Below are 24,151 nucleotides of genomic sequence, written 5' to 3'. Positions count from 1 at the left end.
AAAGAAGGACAGTTTTTATTGCTTCTTTAAATCAGAACAGTTTTCAGCTGTGCTAACAATTGCAAAAGGGTTTTCTATAACGATCAATTAGCCTTTTAAAATGATACAACTGGTATTAGCTAACACAACGTGCCATTGGAACACAGGACTTCTGATAATGGGCCTGTGTACAAGTCCCATTAATAAAATCAGCCATTTCCAGCTACAATAGTCATTTACAACAATGTCTACACTGTATTTCTGATCAATTTGATGTTATTTGAAATGGACAATTTCTTGAAAAAAAAAAAAAAAAAGACATTTGTATGACCCATACACTGGCTAGGTAAAGTGGAATGACAGCAGACTGGTAGCCAGGCTACAGAACACGTACAATTAAATCAAGTTCAATATAGGTCAAAACAGATTTCAGTCCTTCAAAATGAGAAAAAAAATGGTGAAAATAGAAAAGAGGCAAATAATTCTACTAAAACAACCTTGCTACATTTAAGAGCTACATTTTATTTGCATTCTTTAGTGTTGCAGTAGGTCAGGTGGAAAATAAATTTAGCTTGGCCTTAGCTTAGTCAAATCAGCTTTATCAGTTGAAGAAAATAAAAAAAGACTGCATTCTGAAGGGGTTAGCCTGAATACATTCGAGCTGTAGATAAAATGAGTCCTGTAACTTATCCTTACGTCATGGAGTTAATCGTCGTTACATCACGTAGTTAATCTTTACATATTCTCCTTTTTATGCAGACTACAGTGTCTTCACTGTGATGACTAACTCACCTTACCTTCACATGCTAACTACACATTTTGTTTTTAATCAGGTAGTCATACTGAGACCAAGGTGTCTTCTACAGATGAGCCCTGAATTACAGAATATACACACGAAAATACAAAACAGAATGCAAGCAGAAAGAAAAACATGGTCATAAAAGAAACACATTCATCAGTAATAAAAAGGTCCTCAAAAAAATTTTAATTAAAAAAAAAATAAAAAAAAAACAGCTTTATGAATGACATTTTTTATTTTAAATCACATTTTCTAACATCGTGAAGATTATTTGTAGAACACAGTGCAATTTTTTTTTAAATATATAGAAATCAGAAAGCTGTAGAGACCAAAGGAATGCCCAGAGTTAACCATCCCTGAGACTGGGTTTAGTAACTCTGTAGGTCTTAAGGTTAGTAATTGTGTTTGGTACAGTGGGACTTTTTGTAAAAAATGGGACTTTACAAATGAAAACACAGAAATACATCAACCTATGTGACAGCAAAGAGGACCAACCATCTTTCTGGTAGAGAACGCAGTGATGAGTACTAAACCTGTCACCCGTAATAAAGCAACTATGATAAACTGCATCTAACGGCTTTAATGAAGTGGCAGCTGCGTTCATATAGAAGATGTTGCCATAGTCTAGGACCGGTAGGAACATCGACTGAACGATCAGCTTTCTACTATTTAGTGAGAGGCATGACCTACTTATAAAAAAATATATTCTCAGCTTCTTAATCGTCAATATGCTTTATATTGAAAGAGATTTTTATCTATCCAGATGCCCCAATATTTGTAAGCAGAGACACAATCAATATGGGCACCATCCAAAGTACATATGATTTAAATCATGAAGTATTTGAAGGCACTCTATAGAACATACAGTATACTTTGTTTTAGCTACATCCAATACTAATTTCAGGTCAATAAAGTTTCCTGTAGTTCAGATATAGCCTCGTCAACCGTGGAAGCAATAGCATACAAAACAACATCGTTGGTGTGCAGGTTAGGTAGTACCAAAGGTACTGTAAACAAGGTAAAAAAGTTGAAGTCCATATTGAGTACTTTCAGAAAGTATTCATATACCCATGACTTATTCCACATTTTGTTAAAGCCTACATTTTTTTAAATGGATTGAATATATTTTCCACACCCAATGCCTGGATGTATTGATACTTCACCATGCTCAAAGGAATCAAACATGTTGTTGTTGTTTTTAACCCATCGATCAACCTCCCAGGTCTTCGTAGTTGAATCTGGGTTTGAAATTCACTGCTCGACAAAGGGCCCTTACAGATACTTGTATGTGTGGGGTAGAGAGATGAGGTAGTCATTCCAAAAACATGTTAAACACTATTATTATTGCACACAAAGTGAGTCCATGCAACTTCAGCACATGTTTCCTCCTGAACTTATTTAGACTTGCCATAAAAAAAAAGGTTGAATATGATTGACTCAAGACATTTCAGCTTTTCATGTTTTATGAAAGTAAAAATGTCCCTAAACATATTTCCACTGACATGGAGCCAGTGTCAAAAAGTCTCAAGTTAATCAATTTTTAAATTCAGGCTGTAACACAAAATGTGGAAAAAGGTCAAGGAGTGGGAATACCTTCTGAAGGATGGTAGCAGTACAGTGATATTTTCCTTGGCCATGTTCAGTCTCTCCCCCCCCTTTTTTGTAGTAGCCAATTGGTAGTTACAGTCGTCTCATCCGTACAGACTCAGGAGAGGCGAAGGTCGAGAGCCATGCATCCTACGAAACACAACCCAACCGCACTGCTTCTTGACACAATGCCCACATAAACCAGAAGTCAGCCGCACCAATGTGTCGGAGGAAACACTGTACACCAGGCGATCGTGTCAGTGTGCACTGTGCCCGGTCCGCCACAGGAGTCGCTAGTGCGCGATGGGACAAGGATATCCCTGCCGGTGAAACCCTCCCCTAACCCGGACGACGCTGGGCCAAATTGTGCGCCGCCCCATGGGTGTCCCGGTCGCGGCCGGCTGCGACAGAGCCTGGACTCGAACACAGAATCTCTAGTGGCACAGCTAGCACTGCAGTGCCTTAGACCACCGCGCCACTCGGGAGGCAGTCGGCTTTCTTCTATGTCCTTTTGTGTTGTTTGACCTTGTGCCTATTTAAGCTTGTCAATTGAGTGAAGTTCTTCCCACAGTCAGAGCAGTGGTATGGCTTCTCACCAGTATGTACTCTCTTATGTACCTTTAGTCTTTGTGCATTTACGAAACTCTTTTCGCATTCAGTACAGGCATGAGGTTTCTCTCTCACGGTGTGAGTTTTCTGGTGTTTTCGACATGTTCCCGCGAGCGTGAAACGCTTCTCACAGACGGGGCATTGATAAGGCTTATCGCCACTATGACTGCGCATGTGGCCTTTTAGCTCACAGCTAGACGAAAAACCTTTTCCACAAATAATGCAGTTGAAAGGCCACTTCCCTGTATGCGTCAATGATTGATGGTGTTTAAGGGAATCTACCCTGATGAAACATTGATCACAGTCAGGACATTGGTACGGTTTCTCTCCAGTATGTGTTCGCTGATGTATTTTCAAGCCACATGTATTGGAATACTGTTTTCCACACTCAGAGCAGACAAAAGGCTTTTCCCCAGTGTGCATTCGCTGGTGGACTATGAGTTGGTGTCGGTAACCAAAACACTTTCCACAGTCAGAGCAAAGGTAAGGTTTTTCTCCCCTGTGTGTTATACTCTGATGTTTTTGTAAGAGGTTGGAAAGACAATAACTTTTATCACATTCAGAACATTGATATGGTTTCTCTCCAGTATGTCTTGACATATGAACTTTCAACTGAACTGATCTTGAGAACTTCTTATCACATTGCTCACATTGGAAAGATTTATGTCCCAGATGTAAGAGCTTGTGTTGATTTAAGCATCCTGCTGAGGAGAAATTTCGCCCACAGTCAGAGCAGTGATGAGGCTTCTCTCCTCTGTGAATCCTTTCATGTGCTTTTAAGTCCTCTTCTATATGAAAGGTTAGACCACAGTCAGAGCAGAGGTGAGGCTTCTCTCCAGTGTGCTCTTGCATGTGTCTCTTAAATTGTAATGCATAAAGGAAAAATGAATTACAATCGGCACAGTGGTAAGTTTGCTCTCCAGTGTGTGAGTACATATGTATCTTAAGTTGTAATTGTCTTGAGAAATTCTTCTCACAATGAGAGCACTGGTAAGGTTTCTTGCCAGCATGTACTGCCAAGTGTTGTTGAAGATTAGATTTTCTGTAGAAACTCTTCTCACAGATGGGGCACTGGTGAGGCTTTTCCCCAGTGTGTATTTGCTGGTGCCTAGTAAGGCTGCGTAGTTGAGCAAAGCTCTTTCCACAGTCAGAACAAATAGAAGGCCTTTCTATATGCGAGTTTGCCTGATGATCTTTTAATTTTCTGGAAGTCGGATAACTTTTCTTACACCGGTAAGGTATCTCACAAGCGTGTAAAAGCAAGTGTTCTTTAAGATAGGATTGTTTTGAGAAACCCTTCTCACAGTGAGGACACTGATGAGGGTGAGGGTTCTCTACAGAATGTTCATGCAGGTGTTGATTAATATTGGAACTTTTTTCAACAGCATGTATTTCCTGACATTGTTCTTCTACATTTCTGGTACTTGGTGACCCAACAGCATCAGTATGGGTCACCATATGTTCTTTCAATCCATCTGAAGTACTGTACCTCTTCTCACATTGCAGACAGTGGAAAGGTTTCTCTCCCATGTGTAACTGCATGTGTTCCTTTAAAGTTTCCTCAGCAGAGAACCTTTGATCACAGTCAGGGCAGTGGTGAAACATCCCTACCTCATGAATTAACAGGTGGTATTTAAGATGCGGCTTGGTTTTAAAACTCTTCTTACATTGACCACATTGGTAAGGCCGCACCCCAGTATGCGTCATCATATGAACTTTTAACTGATCTGAATTGGTGTACCCTTTGTCACATTGGGTGCAGCAGAAAGGCTTAATCCCTAAATGTATCCGCTTGTGTTTAGTTAAATACCGCGCTGTAGAAAATGTTCGCCCACAGTCAGAACAGGGGTGAAGCTTCTCTGTGTGAATCATTTCATGTGCTTTTAAGTCCTCTTCTATAAAGAAACAAAGATCACATTTGGAGCAGACGTGAGGCTTCTCTCCAGTGTGCTCTTGCTTATGTCTCTTAAATTGTAATGCATTAACGAAATATGAATTACAATCTGAACAACAGTAAGGTGTCTCTCCAGTGTGTGTGTACAGCTGTTGAGTATGGTCTGATGCTGTGAAAGTCTTCTCACAGTAAGGGTATTTATACAATTTCTCTCCAGAATGTACTAACACATGATTAGGATCAGAACTTTTTACTACAGCATGTGATACTTCTTGACATTGTTTTTCACAGTCAGGGCATTGGTAAGGTCTCACACCAGAGCATATAACCATATGATCTTTCAACTGATCTGATCTAGTGTACTTCTTACTACACTCTAGGCAGTGGAAGGGTTTCTCTCCTGAATGGAACAACGGCATGCGTTTCCTGATACATCCTGCTGAAGAGAAACTTCTCCCGCAGTCAGAGCAGTTCTGACGCTTCTCTTTAGGATGGACTGTCTTGGGTCTCTTTGACAATGTCACAGTAGAGACACTTTCTTTGCTACCTGAACAGTGGGACGGCGTCTCTCCAGAGTGCAGGTGCCGTTTAAGACGTGATTGTTTTGTGGAGCTCTTCTCACGTTGAGAACTGTGAGGAGATCTATTGTCTTGGGGTCTTGAGGACTCAGAGCTCTTTCCTGTGCGAATGACAACAGAAGAAAAAAAAAAAAACATGTCAGCTGCTGAAACAAGTTACACCATATCAATTGTTGAACACTGTTGGCATTATAGCAGTAGATATAAAAATAAAAAGTTATTAAACAGAATAAAACAGCATGAGGACTACTTCTATTAAGTATTTTGGGAACCCACCCTGTATTCCACAGACAGTTCTACTATATCTAGGAAACAATAACTTTGGGATAGGATATGTTGTAGAACATGTTTCCCAACTCCTCTGTAGTTGCCTTCCAGCGATTGGACAAGACACCCAAGGATTCAGGGTCAAATATATAATAATAATATTTAAAAAAAGAAGGAAAACATGCCCTAAACACATTCAATGCACTCGGTTCTGTTCATACCATGATCAGCGAGGACAGAAGTCATCTCCTCCTCTTCTACTTTGATGTTGACTCTCTGGCCCGGCATAAACCTGCAGTCCTCCAGCAGCACTGTTAACTTCTTTAGAGTCTGCCAAGACGCCATCTCTGGAGCCTGCTGCCCACCGTCACAACCAGGACCCAGTGACTCTGTACATTTGGTCTCAGACTTGAAAGAAAGAGGCGAGTTGGGTTCATCTTCACTGTTCTAAAAAACAACCACCCCACCCACACACACACACACACAAAGGGGAACTAGATTTTAAGCAGGTTAGCAGCAAGGTAGGAGTCGGTTGTTAAAACTTCTTATGGCTCAAATCCCGTTAACGGGATTGATTTGACAACTTCCGGTGAAATGGCAGAGCGCCAAAAAAAAAAAAACTTAAATATTTTGAACTTTCATACATTCACAAGTGCAATACACCAAATTAAAGCTGAATTTCTTGTTAATCTAGCCACAGTGTCAGATTTCAAAAAGGCTTTATGGCGAAAGCAAACAATGCTATTATGTGAGGACAGCACCCCATCTAACACAGACAACCATATTTCATCCCGCCAGGCGCGACACAAAACTCAGAAATAACGATATAATTCATGCCTTACCTTTGACGAGCTTCTTCTGTTGGGACTCCAATATGTCCGATAAACATCACAAATGGTCCTTTTGTTCGATTAATTCCGTCGTTAGATATCCAAAATGTCCATTTATTTGGCGCGTTTGATCCAGAAAAACACCGGTTCCAACTCGCGCAACATGACTACAAAACATCTCAAGTTACCTTTAATCTTTGTCCAAACATTTCAAACAACTTTCCTAATACAACTTTAGGTATTTTTTAACGTAAATAATCGATAAAATTTAAGACGGGATAAACTGCGTTCAATACCGGAGGAAAACAAAGTGGAGCTTTTCAGGTCACGCGCCTCTATCAAACAGTACACTTCACTCGAGCCTCATTCATTACACAAAGGAAAAACATCAACCAATTTCTAAAGACTGTTGACATCCAGTGGAAGCGATAGGAACTGCAAGCAACTGCCTTAGAATTATGGATTCTCAATGAAAACCCATTGAATAGAGAGTGACCTAAAAAGAAAAAAAAAAAAAAACATTCTGGATGGTTTGTCCTCTGGGTTTCGCCTGCCAAATAAGTTCCTTAGAGTGTTTTCTATCCAAGTCTACCAATTATATGCATATCCTAGCTTCTGGGCCTGAGTAGCAGGCAGTATACTTTGGGCACACATTGGACGTGAAAATAGCGCCCTCAAGCCATAAGTTAAGCAGGTTAGCAGCAAGGTAGGGGTCAGTTGTCACCGTTTTCCTCACCCCGTTTGTTAGTGTGTCAAATTGTGACTGAACAAGTTCACTTACTGCAATTACATGGTAAACCAGAAACACTGGTTCTATGTTCCAGTTCCTTTTAACAGTCCATTTTTCAACCTGATGTGCTAGGACCTACGCTGCTGAGGCCCAGTTAACCTTCCTGATTCAGATCTAACCGTTAATGTATGTTCAAGTCTTTATAAACGGAATACTCACCCCTCTCACTCTCGCCCTCTGCTCTGGTTTAATGAGCCAAATGTGGAACTGGCTCTGCCTCCAGCTTCCTGCTGGGAAACCAACCCCCTCCCTCTTCATTCTGTTCTCCATGGCAGCATGCTTGTGAGGTGCCCGCTGTCGCTGATTGGCTGGGACTCGTGGGGACAATGTTAGCCTCTTCCTCTATTTCGGTGATGTCTTCTTTCAGTTGTAGTAAGCGAGACATTCCTTGTTCCTCTGATTCTGTTAAATCAGCATTCTCACAATAATCCTCCAGTATTTTTACGACGCAGTGAGCGTCTACTCTCTCCTTTGACTTCAGACCCATCTCTGCCACATATTCCACACCGCTCACATAGGTAACGTAAATTATCCTCAGTTAAAGTCCATAAACTCAGTGCTATGTCATCCAACAACGTTTCCCTCTCTGGACTCATTTTTTCCTACTCATGTGGTAAACAAGGCAATAGTCAGTTTGGTAAATGATGACTTGCCAGCTGGTTACTGTTCACATTTCTCACAATCCCCAATTAGCAACGAGTACTCAGCAGGCAGGCGGCTCGCCAAAGCAATTCTGGCGCTTTTAGATGCAAATCAACTCGCCAGAGATACAAAAACTTGTCTTCTCTAGCTTTTCTTCTGCGCCTGTGCTCACATGAAGATCAGTCCAAGTGCTACTTCCAGCATCAAAGGAGAGGAGCAGGATGAGTATGTCCCGCTGTCCTTAAAATTAGAACACACAATGTAAGCCAACTCTGAGTTTATAAAAAAAGGTAGTCAGTACACTTAAACATGAACTATTATTATACTGATTAGCAACATGTTAGCACGAGGTAATAGTCTCCTACAGAAAATGTTATTCTGCTTTCCCTCGACCCATTCAATTTTGGGTTGAAAAGGTACATTCTAATGTGCATTCCATCTAATGTGGGCCACCAACCAGACTTCACAATGGGGAAATGAAATGCATCTCATTTTCAACACATCATTTAACCTAGCTCACAATGTCTGCTGTGTGGATCGAGTAGTCATTTGAAAGAGTAAGAACATTTCAGCGAGACAACTCAAAGGCGAAATCCATTAAAAACGCCAAGAGAGAACTCATTGCCCTTGACAATCAACCGTTCTCTGTCGTGGGTGATGTTGGCTTTCGCCGACTGGTCGAGCACCGGTACACACAAAAGAACTCCGGAAATTTTCCATGGGAAGTTAAGCCATGGAATTTGGGGAATTTTGCTTAACTTCTTTGGGCTTGGGGGCAGTATTTTGACATCTGGATGACAAGCGTGCCCAAAGTAAACTGCCTGTTACTCAGGCCCAGAAGCTAGGATATGCATATAAATTGGTAGATTTCAACACTGATAAAATAATGTCTGAGTATAACAGAACTGATATGGCAGTTAAACCTGAGGAAAATCCATCCAGAAAATCCATCCAGGAAGTGGGATTTTTTTGATGTGGGTGGTTTTCAATTGAATGCCTATTGAGTATCTAATGGGTTAGGACACAGATTGCAGTTCCTATGGCTTCCACTAGATGAAACAGTCTAGACTGTTTCAGGCTTGTTTTCTGAAAAATGAAGAAGAATGAGACCTTTGTCAGTGGACTGAGGAAGAATGCAGAGCTGGTTTGACTGTGTGCGCGCCCTTCGTTATTTTTCCTTTCTATTGAACACACTATTGTCCGGTTGAAATATGATCGATTATTTAGACAATTGACAAACTGAGGATTAATTATAAACATCGTTTGACATGTTGACGAACTTTACCGGTACTATTAGGATGTATTCGTCTGCATGTTTTGACCGCCTTTGAGCCAGTGGATCACTGAACAAATTGCGCCAACAAAACAGGGTTTTTGGGATATAAAGAGGGACTATCGGACAAAACGAACATTTATTGTGTAGCTGGGACTCTTGTGACTGAAGATCATCTGATTGCAAAAGGTAAGTGATTAATTTCATCGCTATTTCTGACTTTCATGACTCCTCTACTTGGTTGGAAAATGTTTGTATGCTTTTGGAAGTGGGGCTCTGTCCTCAGATAATCGCATGGTATGCTTTTGCCGTAAAGCCTTTCTGAAATCTAACAAAGTGGCTGGATTAACAAGAAGTTAATCTTTAAACTGATGTATAACACTTGTATTTTTATGAATGTTTATTATGACCATTTCTGTATTTTGAATTTGGCGCTCTGCAATTTCACCGGATGTTGTCGAGGTGGGTCGCTAGCGGCACGCCTGCGCCAGAGAGGTTAAATTCATTAAAAAGTTAGCTTATAACAGTGAACCTTTTGTGGGATAGACAAGGCAATTCTAGGTCTTGTGGCATTTTTTGGTTAAACTATCCCCAATTCAATGGAATTGCACTCTTCCATCACGTACAGTGCACTCTTCCATCACATGTACAGCTGATTCTCAAGATCTTGCACACTAATGAGATGCTATAGAGCCAACACTACATGCTTTCTGGTATGTTTTGATTACAATATTGGGTGGGATTAAATATATTTTATATGACACCATTTTTTGTTAACTAGTAAATATCCTACAGCAGTGTGTTTAAATCATTTCTAACTTGTTAACAATTTCTGCTAGTTAGTTTTTGCTACCATGTGGCTTTTAGCTTGCTTGAGCCTGCTAACTGAGTGTTAATTCACCTGTTTCCATACATGTTTCATTTTAAAACATTTATCTTACAAAGGAGTTGTTTAATCTAACTGCTTAACTATTTCTGTACATAATTTTGTTGTAATCTAAACAGGATAATGCCACGGGTACTATCTGATGTGTGGAAACATTTCACTGCAGCTAATGTAGAAGGAAAAGCTGTGTACATTTGCAAATACTGTGCCAAATCATGTGTGAAGAATGCATCAAATATGCAGAATAATCTGGCAAAGTGCATAAAGTTCCGCTCACGACAAGCAACCTCTGTCCCTCTACTTCTATTTGAGGTGAAAATGATGAATCTGACACCTTATCGATAGCAACAGCTCATGGTCCTCCTGGAATCAGAAGTTGACTAAATGGAGGAAAGTAGTCAGATAAATGCTGATGAATGTCTTGCTCGAGCTGTGTATGCAACTGGTTCACCTCTCATGCTCACACGCAATGTGTATTGGAAGAGATTTCTGAATGTTCTTCGCCCAGCATACACCCCTCCAACCAGACATGCATCATCTATTAATTTGCTGGATGCAGAGTTCAAGTGAAATTCAAGCAAATCATAAGAGAAAGCAGACTGTATTGCAATCATCTCTGATGGGTGGTCGAATGTTCGCGGTCAAGGAATAATTAACTACATCATCTCCACCCCTCAACCAGTATTCTACAAGAGCACAGACAAGGGACTACAGACGCACCGGTCTCTATATTACAGATGAGCTGAAGGCAGTCAATGACCTTGGACCACAGAAGGTATTTGCACTGGTGACAGACAACGCTGCAAACATGAAGGCTGCTTGGTTTAAAGTGGAGTAGTTCTACCCTCACATCACACCCATTGGCTGTGCTGCTCATGCATTGAATCTGCTCCTCAAGGACATCATGGCACTGAAAACAATGGATACACACTACAAGAGAGCCAAGGAAATGGTTAGGTATGTGAAGGGTCATCAAGTTATAGCAGCAATCTACCTCACCAAGCAAAGTGAGAAGAATAAGAGCACCACATTGAAGCTGTCCAGCAACACCCATTGGGGTGGTGTTGTCATGATGTTTGACAGTCACCTGGAGGGGAAGGAGTCTCTCCAAGAAATGGCCATATCACAGTCTGACGATATGGACAGCCCCATCAAGAGGATCCTCCTGGATGATGTATTATGGGAGAGAGTGCTAAGCAGCCTGAAACCTATAGCAGTAGTCATTGCACGGATTGAGGGAGACAAAGACATCCTGTCTGATGTTCAGATTCTGCTTGCAGATGTAAGAGAAGAAATCCGTACTGCCCTGCCCACTTCACTGTTGCTCCAGGCAGAAGAAACTGCAGTTCTGAAATACATCAAAAAGCATGAAGACTTCTGCCTGAAGCCCATACACGTCACAGCGTACATGTTGGACCCCAAGTATGCTGGCAAGAGCATCCCGTCTGGTGCAGAGATCAACAAGGCCTATGGTGTCATCACTACCGTGTCTCACCACCTTGGCTTGGATGAGGGCAAGGTTCTTGGCAGGCTGGCGAAGTACATCCAAGCAAGGGCTTTGTGATGGAGATGCAATATGGCAGTCGTAACAACATATCTCAACAGCCACCTGGTGAAAGGGACTTTGTGGATCTGAGGCTCTTTCCCATGTTACCTTCATCATCCTCCAAATCCCACCAACATCAACCGCCTCAGAGCGCAAACTGGTCCTTGTTTGGGAACACACACACAAGCATTCAGGCTGACCAATACAAGGGTTGAAAAATTGGTGGCCATTCGGGCAAATTTGAGGCTTTTTGAGCCTGACAACGAGCCATCCTCAACAAGGTTGGAAAGTGACAGTGAAGATGAGGCCTCAGAGTGACGTTCAAGAGGTGGACATTGAGGTCTAAGGAGAAGACATGGAAGCCTGAAAGGAAGACAACGAAAGCTTTAGTTTCTTGACCATCATTTTACAGGTATGTTGAAAATGTTTTTGGGAGATGCGATAGATCATAGGGGATCATTCAATATTCCCTTTCTTTTGTTGTTCAGTGAAATCATGTGTAGAGTCAACTCGTTTAATTAAAGTTCAATGCGTAACTAAATAGTTTTTTTATTATTTCTATTTAATAATTTGCCAATTATGTCTACTTATGACAAGGTAAAAGGTTTATGATGGTCTCCATATGATATGGTAAATATACTGCTCAAAAAAATAAAGGGAACACTTAAACAAAACATCCTAGATCTGAATGAAAGAAATACATCCCAGATCTGAATGAAAGAAATACATTCTAGATCTGAATGAAGGAAATAATCTTATTAAATACTTTTTTCTTTACATAGTTGAATGTGCTGACAACAAAATCACACAAAAATAATCAATGGAAATCCAATTTATCAACCCATGGAGGTCTGGATTTGGAGTCACACTCAAAATTAAAGTGGAAAACCACACTACAGGCTGATCCAACTTTGATATAATGTCCTTAAAACAAGTCAAAATGAGGCTCAGTAGTGTGTGTGGCTTCCACGTGCCTGTATGGCTTCCACGTGCCTGTATGACCTCCCTACAACGCCTGGGCATGCTCCTGATGAGGTGGCGGATGGTCTCCTGAGGGATCTCCTCCCAGACCTGGACTAAAGCATCCGCCAACTCCTGGACAGTCTGTGGTGCAACGTGGTGTTGGTGGATGGAGCGAGACATGATGTCCCAGATGTGCTCAATTGGATTCAGGTCTGGGGAACGGGCGGGCCAGTCCATAGCATCAATGCCTTCCTCTTGCAGGAACTGCTGACACTCCAGCCACATGAGGTCTAGCATTGTCTTGCATTAGGAGGAACCCAGGGCCAACCGCACCAGCATATGGTCTCACAAGGGGTCTGAGGATCTCATCTCAGTACCTAATGGCAGTCAGGCTACGTCTGGCGAGCACATGGAGGGCTGTGCGGCCCCCCAAAGAAATGCCACCCCACACCATGACTGACCCACCGCCAAACCGGTCATGCTGGAGGATGTTTCAGGCAGCAGAACGTTCTCCACGGCATCTCCAGACTCTGTCACGTGCTCAGTGTGAACCTGCTTTCATCTGTGAAGAGCACAGGGCGCCAGTGGCGAATTTGCCAATCTTGGTGTTCTCTGGCAAATGCCAAACGTCCTGCACGATGTTGGGCTGTAAGCACAACCCCCACCCGTGGAAGTCGGGCCCTCATACCACCCTCATGGAGTCTGTTTCTGACCATTTGGGCAGACACATGCACATTTGTGGCCTGCTGGAGGTCATTTAGCAGGGCTCTGGCAGTGCTTCTCCTGCTCCTCCTTGCACAAAGGCGGAGGTAGCGGTCCTGCTGCTGGGTTGTTGCCCTCCTACGGCCTCCTCCACGTCTCCTGATGTACTAGCCTGTCTCCTGGTAGCGCCTCCATGCTCTGGACACTACGCTGACAGACATAGCAAACCTTCTTGCCACAGCTCGCATTGATGTGCCATCCTGGATGAGCTGCACTATCTGAGCCACTTGTGTGGGTTGTAGACTCCGTCTCATGCTACCACTAGAGTGAAAGCTCCGCCAGCATTCAAAAGTGACCAAAACATCAGCCAGGAAGCATAGGAACTGAGAAGTGGTCTGTGGTCCCCACCTGCAGAACCACTCCTTTATTGGGGGTGTCTTGCTAATTGCCTACAATTTCCACCTGTTGTCTATTCAATTTGCACAACGGCATGTGAAATGTATTGTCAATCAGTGTTGCTTCCTAAGTGGACAATTTGATTTCACAGAAGTGTGATTGACTTGGAGTTACATTGTGTTGTTTAAGTGTTCCCTTTATTTTTTGAGCAGTGTATATCCAAAGCAAAAAAAACATTACATTTAACCTCTCTAGGGGTGGTGGGACGCTACCGTCCCACCTGGCCAACATCCAGTGAAATTGCAGAGTGCCAAATTCAAAAACAGAAATACTCATAAAAATGTATGAAACATGCAAGTGTTATACATCGGTTTAAAGATTAACTTCTTGTTAATCCAACCACGGTGTCAGATTTCAAGAAGACTTTACGCAAAAGCAAACCATGCGATTATCTGAGAACAGCGCCCAGCAGACAAATCATTACAAACAGTAACCAGCCAAGTAGACGAGTATCAAAAGTCAGAAATAGCGATAAAATTAATCACTTACCTTTGATGATCTCCATATGGTTACACTCACAAAACTCCCAGTTACCCAATAAATGTTTGTTTTGTTCGATCAAGTCCCTCTTTATATCCAAAAACCTCCATTTTGTTAGTGCGCTTTGTTCAGTAATCCACTGTCTCAAACATCCGGTGAAATTGCAAAGCGTGAAACTCAAAACAGAAATTCTCATAATAAACATACATAAAATACAAATGTCATACACCAGCTTAAAGATAAACTTCTCGTTAATCCAACCGCTGTGTCAGATTTCAAAAAGGCTTTACGGCGAAAGCAAACCATGCGATTATCTGAGAACAGCGCCCAGTAGACAAATCATTACAAACACTTTGACAGACAAAAAAATCAAAAAAGTACCATAAAATTTCATAGAAACATGTCAAACGATGTTTATAATCAATCCTCAGGTTGTTTTTGTCATAAATAATCGATCATATTTCAACCGGACAATATCTTCGTCAATAGAAAAGGAGAAACAAGAAAGGTGCGCTCCCGGTCACGCACTGGACTCATGTCCGGAAATTTCCACTGTCCTCTCATTGAAAGTGGTATTTCTCCCTAATTTTTCAGAGTAAAAGCCTGAAACAATGCCTAAAGACTGGCCACATGTAGTGGAAGCCATAGGGATCGTGAACTGGGTCATAAGTCTTTGTATGGTGGCTAGGCTTTCAATGGAAAAACAGGCATTTCAAAATAAAAGCATTTCCTGGATGGATTTTCCTCAGGTTTTCGCCTGCCATATCAGTTATGTTATACTCACAGACATTATTTTAACAGTTTTGGAAACTTTAGTGTTCTCTATCCAAATCTACCAATTATATGCATATCCTGAGTAGCAGGCAGTTTACTTTGGGCACGCTTTTCATCCAAAATTCTGAATGCTGCCCCTTACGCTAGTGAGGTTAAATGGTATTAATATGCATACATTCCCTTTAAATCCCACATATTCCCACGGAAATTTTCCACCTCTGAATATTCCCCAAAATGTGGAACCCTAATACCAAGTGCACTATTTTTCAGACGTTGCCCTACCAGAGTTACACAGTAATAGTGTCACGACTGACATTTGGACGAGCGATATCAGCCCCATGAGCATGCTGTGTCTGACAGCACAGTGGGTCGTCGAGGATTTCCTACTGAGGACAGTCGTATTGCATGCTCATGAATATGCTGGTTGTCATACCGCTGCTGCCATTTCAATGGCATTTGAGAACATGAACACATTATAGCTAGCTCCATTCAAACAACTGACTGGAGAAATAAGCTCATCAACTGTGTCTGTAGCAGACGTGATACCCTCTGTCATGGCATTGAAACACCTGCTCAACAAAACTGCCCACACAGGCTGTGAACAAGCGAGTCGGTGACATTCTCTCTTTTTATTGTGTCGCCACCATGCACGATGCTATGTACAAGTACCTCTACTTCGATGCAGACGAGAAACCGGGATTATGTGAAATGTTACCTACACAGCTGGACAAGATGGAAACGGACACAGTGACAGTGCGCACCGAGGAAGAGAGGCCACGGACAGATAGAGCTGAAACTTCACTGCTTGACATGATGAAATCCTGGTTGAGAATGAAACGACTGAACAACAAAACAACACAGCAAATAAAGTGAAAGAAATTGGTTTTGATGATGTTCCTACTGGTAATGGGGACATGCGTAAATGCCAACAAAATAACCTTTTGGTCAGTGTGGTTGTAACCTTTATTTAACTAGGCAAGTCAGTTAAGAACAAATTCTTATTTACAAATGACGGCCTACCCCGGCCAAGCCCAAACGACGCTGGGCCAATTGTGCGCCACCCTATGGGACTCTCAATCACAGCCGGATGTGATACAGCCTGGATTCGAACCAGGGACTGTAGTGACGCCTCTTGCACTGACATGCAGTGCCTTAGACCGCTGTGTCCATGTGTGTGTTAACTATTTAACTGTACTAGAATGCTTAAAAGGCCGCTAAAATTTTAAATATCTGTATCTTTTTTGGGGGGGGCAAGGAAAATATTGGATATTGGCCAAAAATGTCACATCAGTGCATCACTAGTTGAGAGACCCGTCTAGGTTGACAGACCTAGATCTAGGTTGATAGATATACAGCTAGACAGAGATCCTAACATTAGCCCACCTACTATAGACATAGTTCGAGACCCGTGTCCGTCTACCTGTTCGGAAACGCTTTTCCCACTTTGTCGTCTGTGGCAACACCTATCGGTAGACCAGGAAATAATTTCATCAATAGTTAGATGCTAAATCAAAACATGGATTTCAATGCTGGCTTGCACACACTCCGTTCCACTGCTTGTCTGCTTCCTGTCTGCGGCAGTATGGTACATGAGCTGTGTTCAGTACGAAACAAAGTACGGCAGCGTTCAATTGAACAGAAATGGAGGTGTTCTCAACGGCCAGTTCAAAACGAGGGGGTTGGGTCGTGGGACGCTGTCAGCATGGCCGCTGTCCTTTAAATACGTCACTGCCCGCTTCAAGCCACATCCCACCAAATGTACCTCAGTCTGTTCAAGAATGTTTTGGGGAAATGTGTCGTTCTGTACAAACCGTTGTGAAACGTAGCTAGGACAAACGGGCGCGGAACATGGGCGCGTATGCAAAGTGAGAAGACATCATAGAACCATGTTTGTTTGGTTTTTTTGGAAGGGGGGTGATATAATCTAATAAATTGGATTTAATTATTTCTTGGGCACTGCTCGGCGACGCAAACGACCTCTTCATCAAAACCGTCTACTGATTATGGATATAGTCAGACATTTGAAAAGTGTTGCCAAACAGGCAGAGGCATGGGTCAGTAAAGAGCTGGCACAGTGGGTGTAGGCTAGAAAACTAGACACAGAAACCAGGCAACCTACATTTTACATTTTAGTCATTTAGCAGACGCTCTTATCCAGAGCGACTTACAGTAGTGAATACATACATTTATTTATTTTTTTGTACTGGCCCCCCGTGGGAATCGAACCCACAACCCTGGCGTTGCACACACCATGCTGGCGTTGCACACACCATGCTGGCGTTGCACACACCATGCTGGCGTTGCAAACACCATGCTGGCGTTGCAAACACCATGCTGGCGTTGCAAACACCATGCTGGCGTTGCAAACACCATGCTGGCGTTGCAAACACCATGCTCTACCAACTGAGCCACAGACCTAGACCACAGCTATAGTGTAAGCTACTCCACGATACTCGATGGAGTTTAGTGACGAGGCAATGAGTTTTGGCAGAGTGTAGCCTACACCTCCAACCACAGACAATTTCACCCTTAAAGAGAGACTAAACTAACCAATTCTGCATATGCTTTTCTTTTGCCCATTACATTTTTTTTACTTCAGTCTTAACCTGTTGGGGCTAGGCGGCAGTATTTGCACGGCCGGATAAAAAAAACGTACCCGGTTTAAACTGGTTACTACTCTTGCCCAGAAACGAGAATATGCATATAATTAGTAGATTTGGATAGAAAACACTCTAAAGTTTCTAAAACTGTTTGAATGGTGTCTGTGAGTATAACAGAACTCATATGGCAGGCCAAAACCTGAGAAGATTCCATACAGGAAGTGCCCTGTCTGACAATTTGTTCTCCTTCTGCGGCATCTCTATCGAAAATACAGCATCTCTGCTGTAACGTGACATTTTCTAAGGCTTCCATTGGCTCTCAGAAGGCGCCAGAAAGTGGAATGACGTCTCTCCAGTCTCTGGGCGAAAAACAGCAGGAGATTTTGTGAGTGGTCAGGCTGAGAACAGTGACACTGGAGATGCGCATTCATGTGAATTCTCCATGTTTTTCTTTCTCTCTTTGAATGAATACAACCTCGCCCGGTTGGAATATTAGCGCTATTTTCAAGAAAAAAATCGCATAAAAATGTATTTTAAACAGCGTTTGACATGCTTCGAAGTACGGTAATGGAATATTTTGAAATCTTTTGTCACGAAATGCACTCGGATACTGACGTGAACGCACGAACAAAACGGAGGTATTTGGATATAACTATGGATTATTTCGAAACAAAACAACATTTGTTGTTGAAGTAGAAGTCCTGGGAGTGCATTCTGACGAAGAACAGCAAAGGTAATCCAATAAATCTGAGTTTGGTGAGGGCCAAACTTGGTGGGTGTCAAATTAACTAGCCGTGATGGCCGGGCTATCTACTCAGAATATTGCAAAATGTGCTTTTGCCGAAAAGCTATTTTAAAATCTGACACCGCGATTGCATAAAGGAGTTCTGTATGTATAATTCTTAAAATAATTGTTATGTATTTTGTGAACGTTAATTGTGAGTAATTAAGTAAATTCACCAGAAGTTTGCGGTGGGTATGCTAGTTCTGAACATCACATGCTAATGTAAAAAGCTGGTTTTTGATATAAATATGAACTTGATTGAACAAGACATGCATGTATAACATAATGTCCTAGGAGTGTCATCTGATGAAGATCATCAAAGGTTAGTGCTGCATTTAGCTGTGGTTTTGGTTTTTGTGACATATATGCTTGCTTTGAAAATGGCTGCGTGATTATTTTTGGCAGGGTACTCTGACATAATCTAATGTTTTGCTTTCACTGTAAAGCCTTTTTGAAATCGGACAGTGTGGTTAGATTAACAAGAGTCTTGTCTTTAAAAATGGTGTAAAATAGTCATATGTTTGAGAAATTGAAGTTTTAGCATTTATGAGGTATTTGTATTTCGCGCCACGCAATTCCACTGGCTGTTGACTAGGTGGGACGCTTGCCCAGGGAGGTTAACGGTGTGGTCTACAGCAATAGAGTGGAAAAGCAGCCATGCTTTTGGACAATTAATAGACACTGTAGTAAATAAAACACATTGTACTCTTGTCCAGAACCGCACTCTACAGAGACTTCAGATAATTAGAAAGCATTCGCCATAAATTACACCCGAATGTACATGTAAATCTCAGGGGAGTCCTCTTACATTTATGAACTTTACAGTCCTGTAAGCTCTCTCCCCTCAGTTATGCACAACAAGATCAACAATTAACTTAACCAGAGAGAGATGAGCTAAAATATAACAAGGGAACAGTAGATAAACCCTCAAAACGTTTTCTTCTTGTAGTTGGCTGACAAAATTGCACTGATAAACGATGGGGGAATAGTAGCCCCATTGCCTTTCTGCTGCTTGTCTGCCAATGCATGCTTTTCCAAGGAAGCAAACAATGTACCAGGCCAGCTGTGATTTACAACCTAACAGCCATATTTGTTGGATTACCAAGAAATGTATTGGTGAATTATATTAATCATGTATTGAATCTATTCTGCCAACAAGGCCAGTTAATACTTGGTCTAACTACATGTCTGTTCTCTGTAGACCAGGGTTCCCCAACTGGCAGACTGCAGGACAAATTTGGTCCCCCCATGAATAGATTATTATTTTTATATTTATTGTTGAACAAACTACTAAAAACACCAACATATTAGCTCCATATGACTTTAATTTTGGAAATCTGTTCCAAAGTACTCCCACGCATAATAGATATTTGATCGATCATATACAAATGTAAGCAAGGTTTGAAATGATTGTTTTAGTCAAATATTATCTGTTTTGCCTTATTGTGATCCATTTGCAGTACTAATTATATTCCGGCCCCCTGACCAGCCCCTCAAAAACAAATTGTCCAGCAGCTGAATCTAGTTGATGATCCCCTGCTGTAGACAATTAGAACGTACAAGTGTTTCTCAAAACAACATTTAACTTATACTCCGGTGAAAAGTCAGATTGTCGCTGAAACGCTGTTCCCTTGTCGCAGAGACATGAAAAAAAAGTTTACGTCTCTGGACTTCCGCAACGTCCGTTGTGGTTAACGGACTGCCACAACCACACCAAATCTTCCTGTGACAAGATGCAGGAGTTCTACAATTCTCAGAAAGAGAATTTCTTAACTCATTTTCTGTAAGCTCACCATTACCTTGTAAATACATTTTGTTGTGGGTTTATTTCCCCTAATAATAAATAGAACGTAGCTAAAGATGTTGTCAGCTATATTATTTGTATTTTATTCTGTTATATTATTTAGACTACTATAAAATAAGTGTGTTGACTGATCAGGTAAGTGAGTCTTCTGTTTAATGAATAAAATAGCTATTGATTTTATGTTCATGGCACAGCCAGACCAGAGACTGAATTATATCATGATTTCTTTATGGATGGTGTATATTCAATGGATTTATTAAATAGAGGTCCACCCGGGATTGGCCCATGTCTGCTCTCACCTCTAAACTTGCCAGCATGTGCACGGGAGGTAATAAAAGCTTAGGGCCTATCCCGGCAACAATGGGACTATGAATTGTGTTCTTAAAAACGGCCTGATTTTTATTTATTTTTTACAGGCAACATTTCATAAAGTCCGTTCGTAAAGGGTATATGATAACTCAAAATCTAATTAATTGACTTTTTTTCCAAGGATGTTTTAGTCACAATTTTACATCTAGCTAAAGGTGTTTGGTGCAGTATTTCTCAAGTTCAAAAATGTACAATGTGTTGTCCAGGGGTGTACAGCATGACCATTTTAATTGCATATACGCCAAAATATTTTGCTGTGCGACCTGGAATTTTTATTTACAAAATGAAGGATTCTAGCTTTATTATCTGAAATATTTTCTGTTGTGCTCCTAAAATTTATTTGTGTGCCCCTACATTTTTCAACTTAGGTGCACATGTGCTCCTTGTAAAAAAAGTGAGTAGAGCCCTGTTGTCTTATGAAAACAAAGTCTGATTGCTGCACTGCTGGCTAACTGTCTTTGTTCTGCGATAGGATTGGATATCACGCAATCCGCAGCTGTGTATCCCGTATTAGGGGGCATTGTTGAAATCAAAACCCAACTAAGTACTGATGACCTCTTGTACTCAAATATCAGTTATGGAAGATACTGACTTTATGACAAATTAACCTACTTGCACTTTCAAGTGAATTTTGGCACTGGAATAAATGTTTCTTACTAATATCAATGTCACATATACTGTTTTCAACAAGAGTTCAGTTCTGCTTTAATGACAGTGATCCATTTTCTTCCAGTGGGTGAGGCCGTTTAGGGAGTGGTCTCTCTTCAACAAAGCAACACCCTGTATTGCCCCTGTTCCCTGTAAGGGACAGTTGGTATTGCATCAAATATAGCCTCATATATAAAAAGCAATGACAAAAATGTAAGCTATTAGAGGGCATAATGAATAAATCACTTACATAAATTTCTGAAAACTAAATTTGATGTATCACTGTCGTCTTCAAATGATTTTAAATTAATTGTGTCCACATGTGGTTGTGTGTTTTGAATTGGGTAAACAAATCAAAATCACAACAAAAAAATGATTGCAGCAGTTAGCTGAAAGGTGGCAGGCAGAATCTGATATGGAGAGAAATACCTTCCTATTGTGTTTCAAAGTAACCTAGCTTTGGGGAAACAACGGGAGTCTGTATTGGTTGGAGCCCCGAGTTGTGCATCGTTCTGATGGCTGGCGATGGAAAATAAACTACCACAATATAGCCGGCTTCACCAAAATAACATTTCCTTTCAACAAAGGCTTATGTATAATCTCTAGGCACTCTACTTACCAGATGTAAAGTGAAATGTCTCCCTATCAAATAAACCTCAATCCAACTTTTGTCCAAACCGCACCATATACCCAAGTTCCAGAGGACTGCCATGAATTCTACCACTGTCGACAGCAGGAATATGGTACAGTTTGAACAAAAGTTAGATTCAGAATATTTGATAGCGAGGGTCACATTTCACTTTAGGTCTGGTAGAGCTGGAGATTATACATATGCCTTTGTGGACTGGAAAGTTTTGGTTGTTGGGTGAGTTTCGGTTCAGGGTGTTTGGTTCAGGGAGTCAAACCAATACACAGACGCCCGATGTTGTGTCACAAAGTTAAACTTAATGGTTTACTTAGGGCTTATTGCAGTTCTCTGGGTGGTGGTTCCCCGCCAGACGCAAATCACTTCTTAAAGGAAAAGGAATGTATAGCCTTGGGCGTAGGGAAGGCGACAACAAATAGCAAGTGGGAGGCCTTTTTTTTTTTTTGCATACTGGGATCGAGTCGGTAACTCGATACTATGTACCTTTGTTTGTCCTGCGATAAGGCGTCATTTTCTTTGGGTGCTGCAATCCGTCGTTTAATGGAGTTATTTATGTGACGACTGATATTCGGAAGTAAAGTATACGACACTACGCCACTGAACTACATATCACGGAGTTGAGAATTATGTTAGGGTGTATACCTTTTACAGCATCATTTTAACAATAGGCCTATGTCATAATTTGAAGCTACATCATTTTGTTATGACAACAACATCTTCACATTTATACAAAAATAAAACAATATATAGTAAGTAGCACGTCCCCCATTTTGTTCACAAGACATGCTAACGTTAGCTAACTACTCGCTAGCGTGCATCATATTCATACCGAATAAACACATATCTAGTAAAGTTTTGCACAAAACTGTTATATAGCTAGTTGAATAACTCACCATATTAACGTTTTAAGCATATATGAATCTTAAATCAGTCGAACTCGTGGAAATGCCCTCATTGCCATGCTCAAATTTGAACTGATCGCAAGGAAATACTCATTTCCGGTGGCTGCTGCTTCTTCTTCTTCTTCTTCTTCTTTAGAAAGAAATTAAAGAGTACCGCTTCTTCTATGCCTGGTATATTGCCGATCACACAATGTAATGTGCATCCCGCCACATACTATGCGGGTCGGAAACAGGATTCCCCCCCCAAAACTACAAAAATTAAATAAATAAATCTTACAGCTTTTCTGTTAAAAATAAATCAATAAAACGGATCTGATCCCTACACATGGTCAAGGGGAACATGGGGGGGCGGGTCTTCCAGCGCCAGTACCCCTTGCAAGCCTTTCGATGTAAAATCCTTGAGTCGCAAAAACGTTTCTGTTGCAGCCACAATACTGTCTAGTTTCTTCGAGTTCTTTGAGACTTGTGCGTACAGTTTATAACCGTGGCAATGAACGCAACAAAATCCATCTTTTTAATATCAGTATGTGTACAGTAGATGGCGCTATATCCCCACGGGTGGTGTGGGCCTCAATCAGAAGAGTAAGGAACATTCATTACTTTTGAGCGTTCTAAAACGTGAACGAAAAATTATTGATTAAATAATTGATAAACCTGAACCTTGTGTGATGGACGTGGGTTATTAGCAAGCAATGTGTCTGAAGGAGATTGTACTGCGAGATGTGTTATAGTAATATAATTGCTGCTTTTTCAGATTGCAATGCAGTGTAGTGGCACAGTGGTCTATGGCATTGCATCTCAGTGCAAGAGGTGTCACTACAGTCCCCGGGTCGAATCCAGGGTGTATCACATCCGGTCGTGATTGGGAGTCCCATAGAGCGGCGCACAATTGGCCTAGCGTCATCCGGGGTATTCCGTCATTGTAAATAAGAATCTAAATTAGATCGCTTGTTGTTTCCACTGGGAGCAAATTAGTCATAGTGGACAGAACCAGGGTTGCCAGGCCTAGCTAAAATTTCTAACCCAATTACCTTTGAAAACCCACCCACAAAGAAAACTATTTTTCGCAGCAAGTGAGGAGTTGTCACATTTATCCAATTAACCCCTTTTCCAGGATGTTATGGAGCTGACTAAGCAGGAATATCAAAGTCATTTTTAACGATGTGATTTTCCATCAATTATAATTCTTGCAAGAGAAAAGATAAAATCGCCCGTATTGAACTCTCCAGATAATTTCCCATCAATGGATGTCGATATAACTTGTTTTGAATGCTATGATTAAGCAGTAAGGCCCTAGGTGTGGTAAATTGCATTTGGAAAGTATTCAGACCGCTTGACTTTTT

The 24,151-nt window shown here is 41.3% G+C and overlaps 1 protein-coding gene across 4 annotated transcripts; it reads right to left on the bottom strand.

Annotated features, from left to right (window-relative positions):
• Nucleotides 1-481: 481 nt before the first annotated feature.
• On the bottom strand, nt 482-23,245 carry LOC106607016 (zinc finger protein 11). Of its 4 annotated transcripts, none has more exons than XM_014203590.2 (4): nt 22,800-23,245; nt 7,493-8,215; nt 5,935-6,160; nt 482-5,547 (listed from the first exon to the last, which is right to left on the bottom strand). In XM_014203590.2, the coding sequence occupies exons 2-4, from the start codon at nt 7,601-7,603 to the stop codon at nt 2,867-2,869; spliced, it is 3,018 nt and encodes a 1,005-aa protein (XP_014059065.2). In that variant the 5' UTR covers nt 7,604-8,215; nt 22,800-23,245; the 3' UTR covers nt 482-2,866. The 4 variants fall into 4 exon arrangements, with proteins under 4 accessions (XP_014059065.2, XP_014059141.2, XP_014059205.2 ...); XM_014203666.2 differs by having other exon boundaries at nt 5,935-6,121; XM_014203730.2 differs by lacking the exon at nt 7,493-8,215.
• Nucleotides 23,246-24,151: the final 906 nt, after the last annotated feature.

The sequence above is a fragment of the Salmo salar genome, chromosome ssa01, assembly GCF_905237065.1.
Source record: "Salmo salar chromosome ssa01, Ssal_v3.1, whole genome shotgun sequence".
Taxonomy (NCBI): domain Eukaryota; kingdom Metazoa; phylum Chordata; class Actinopteri; order Salmoniformes; family Salmonidae; genus Salmo; species Salmo salar.
Note: the sequence above shows the minus strand (reverse complement) of the source record. Positions and strands in the feature narration are given on the sequence as shown.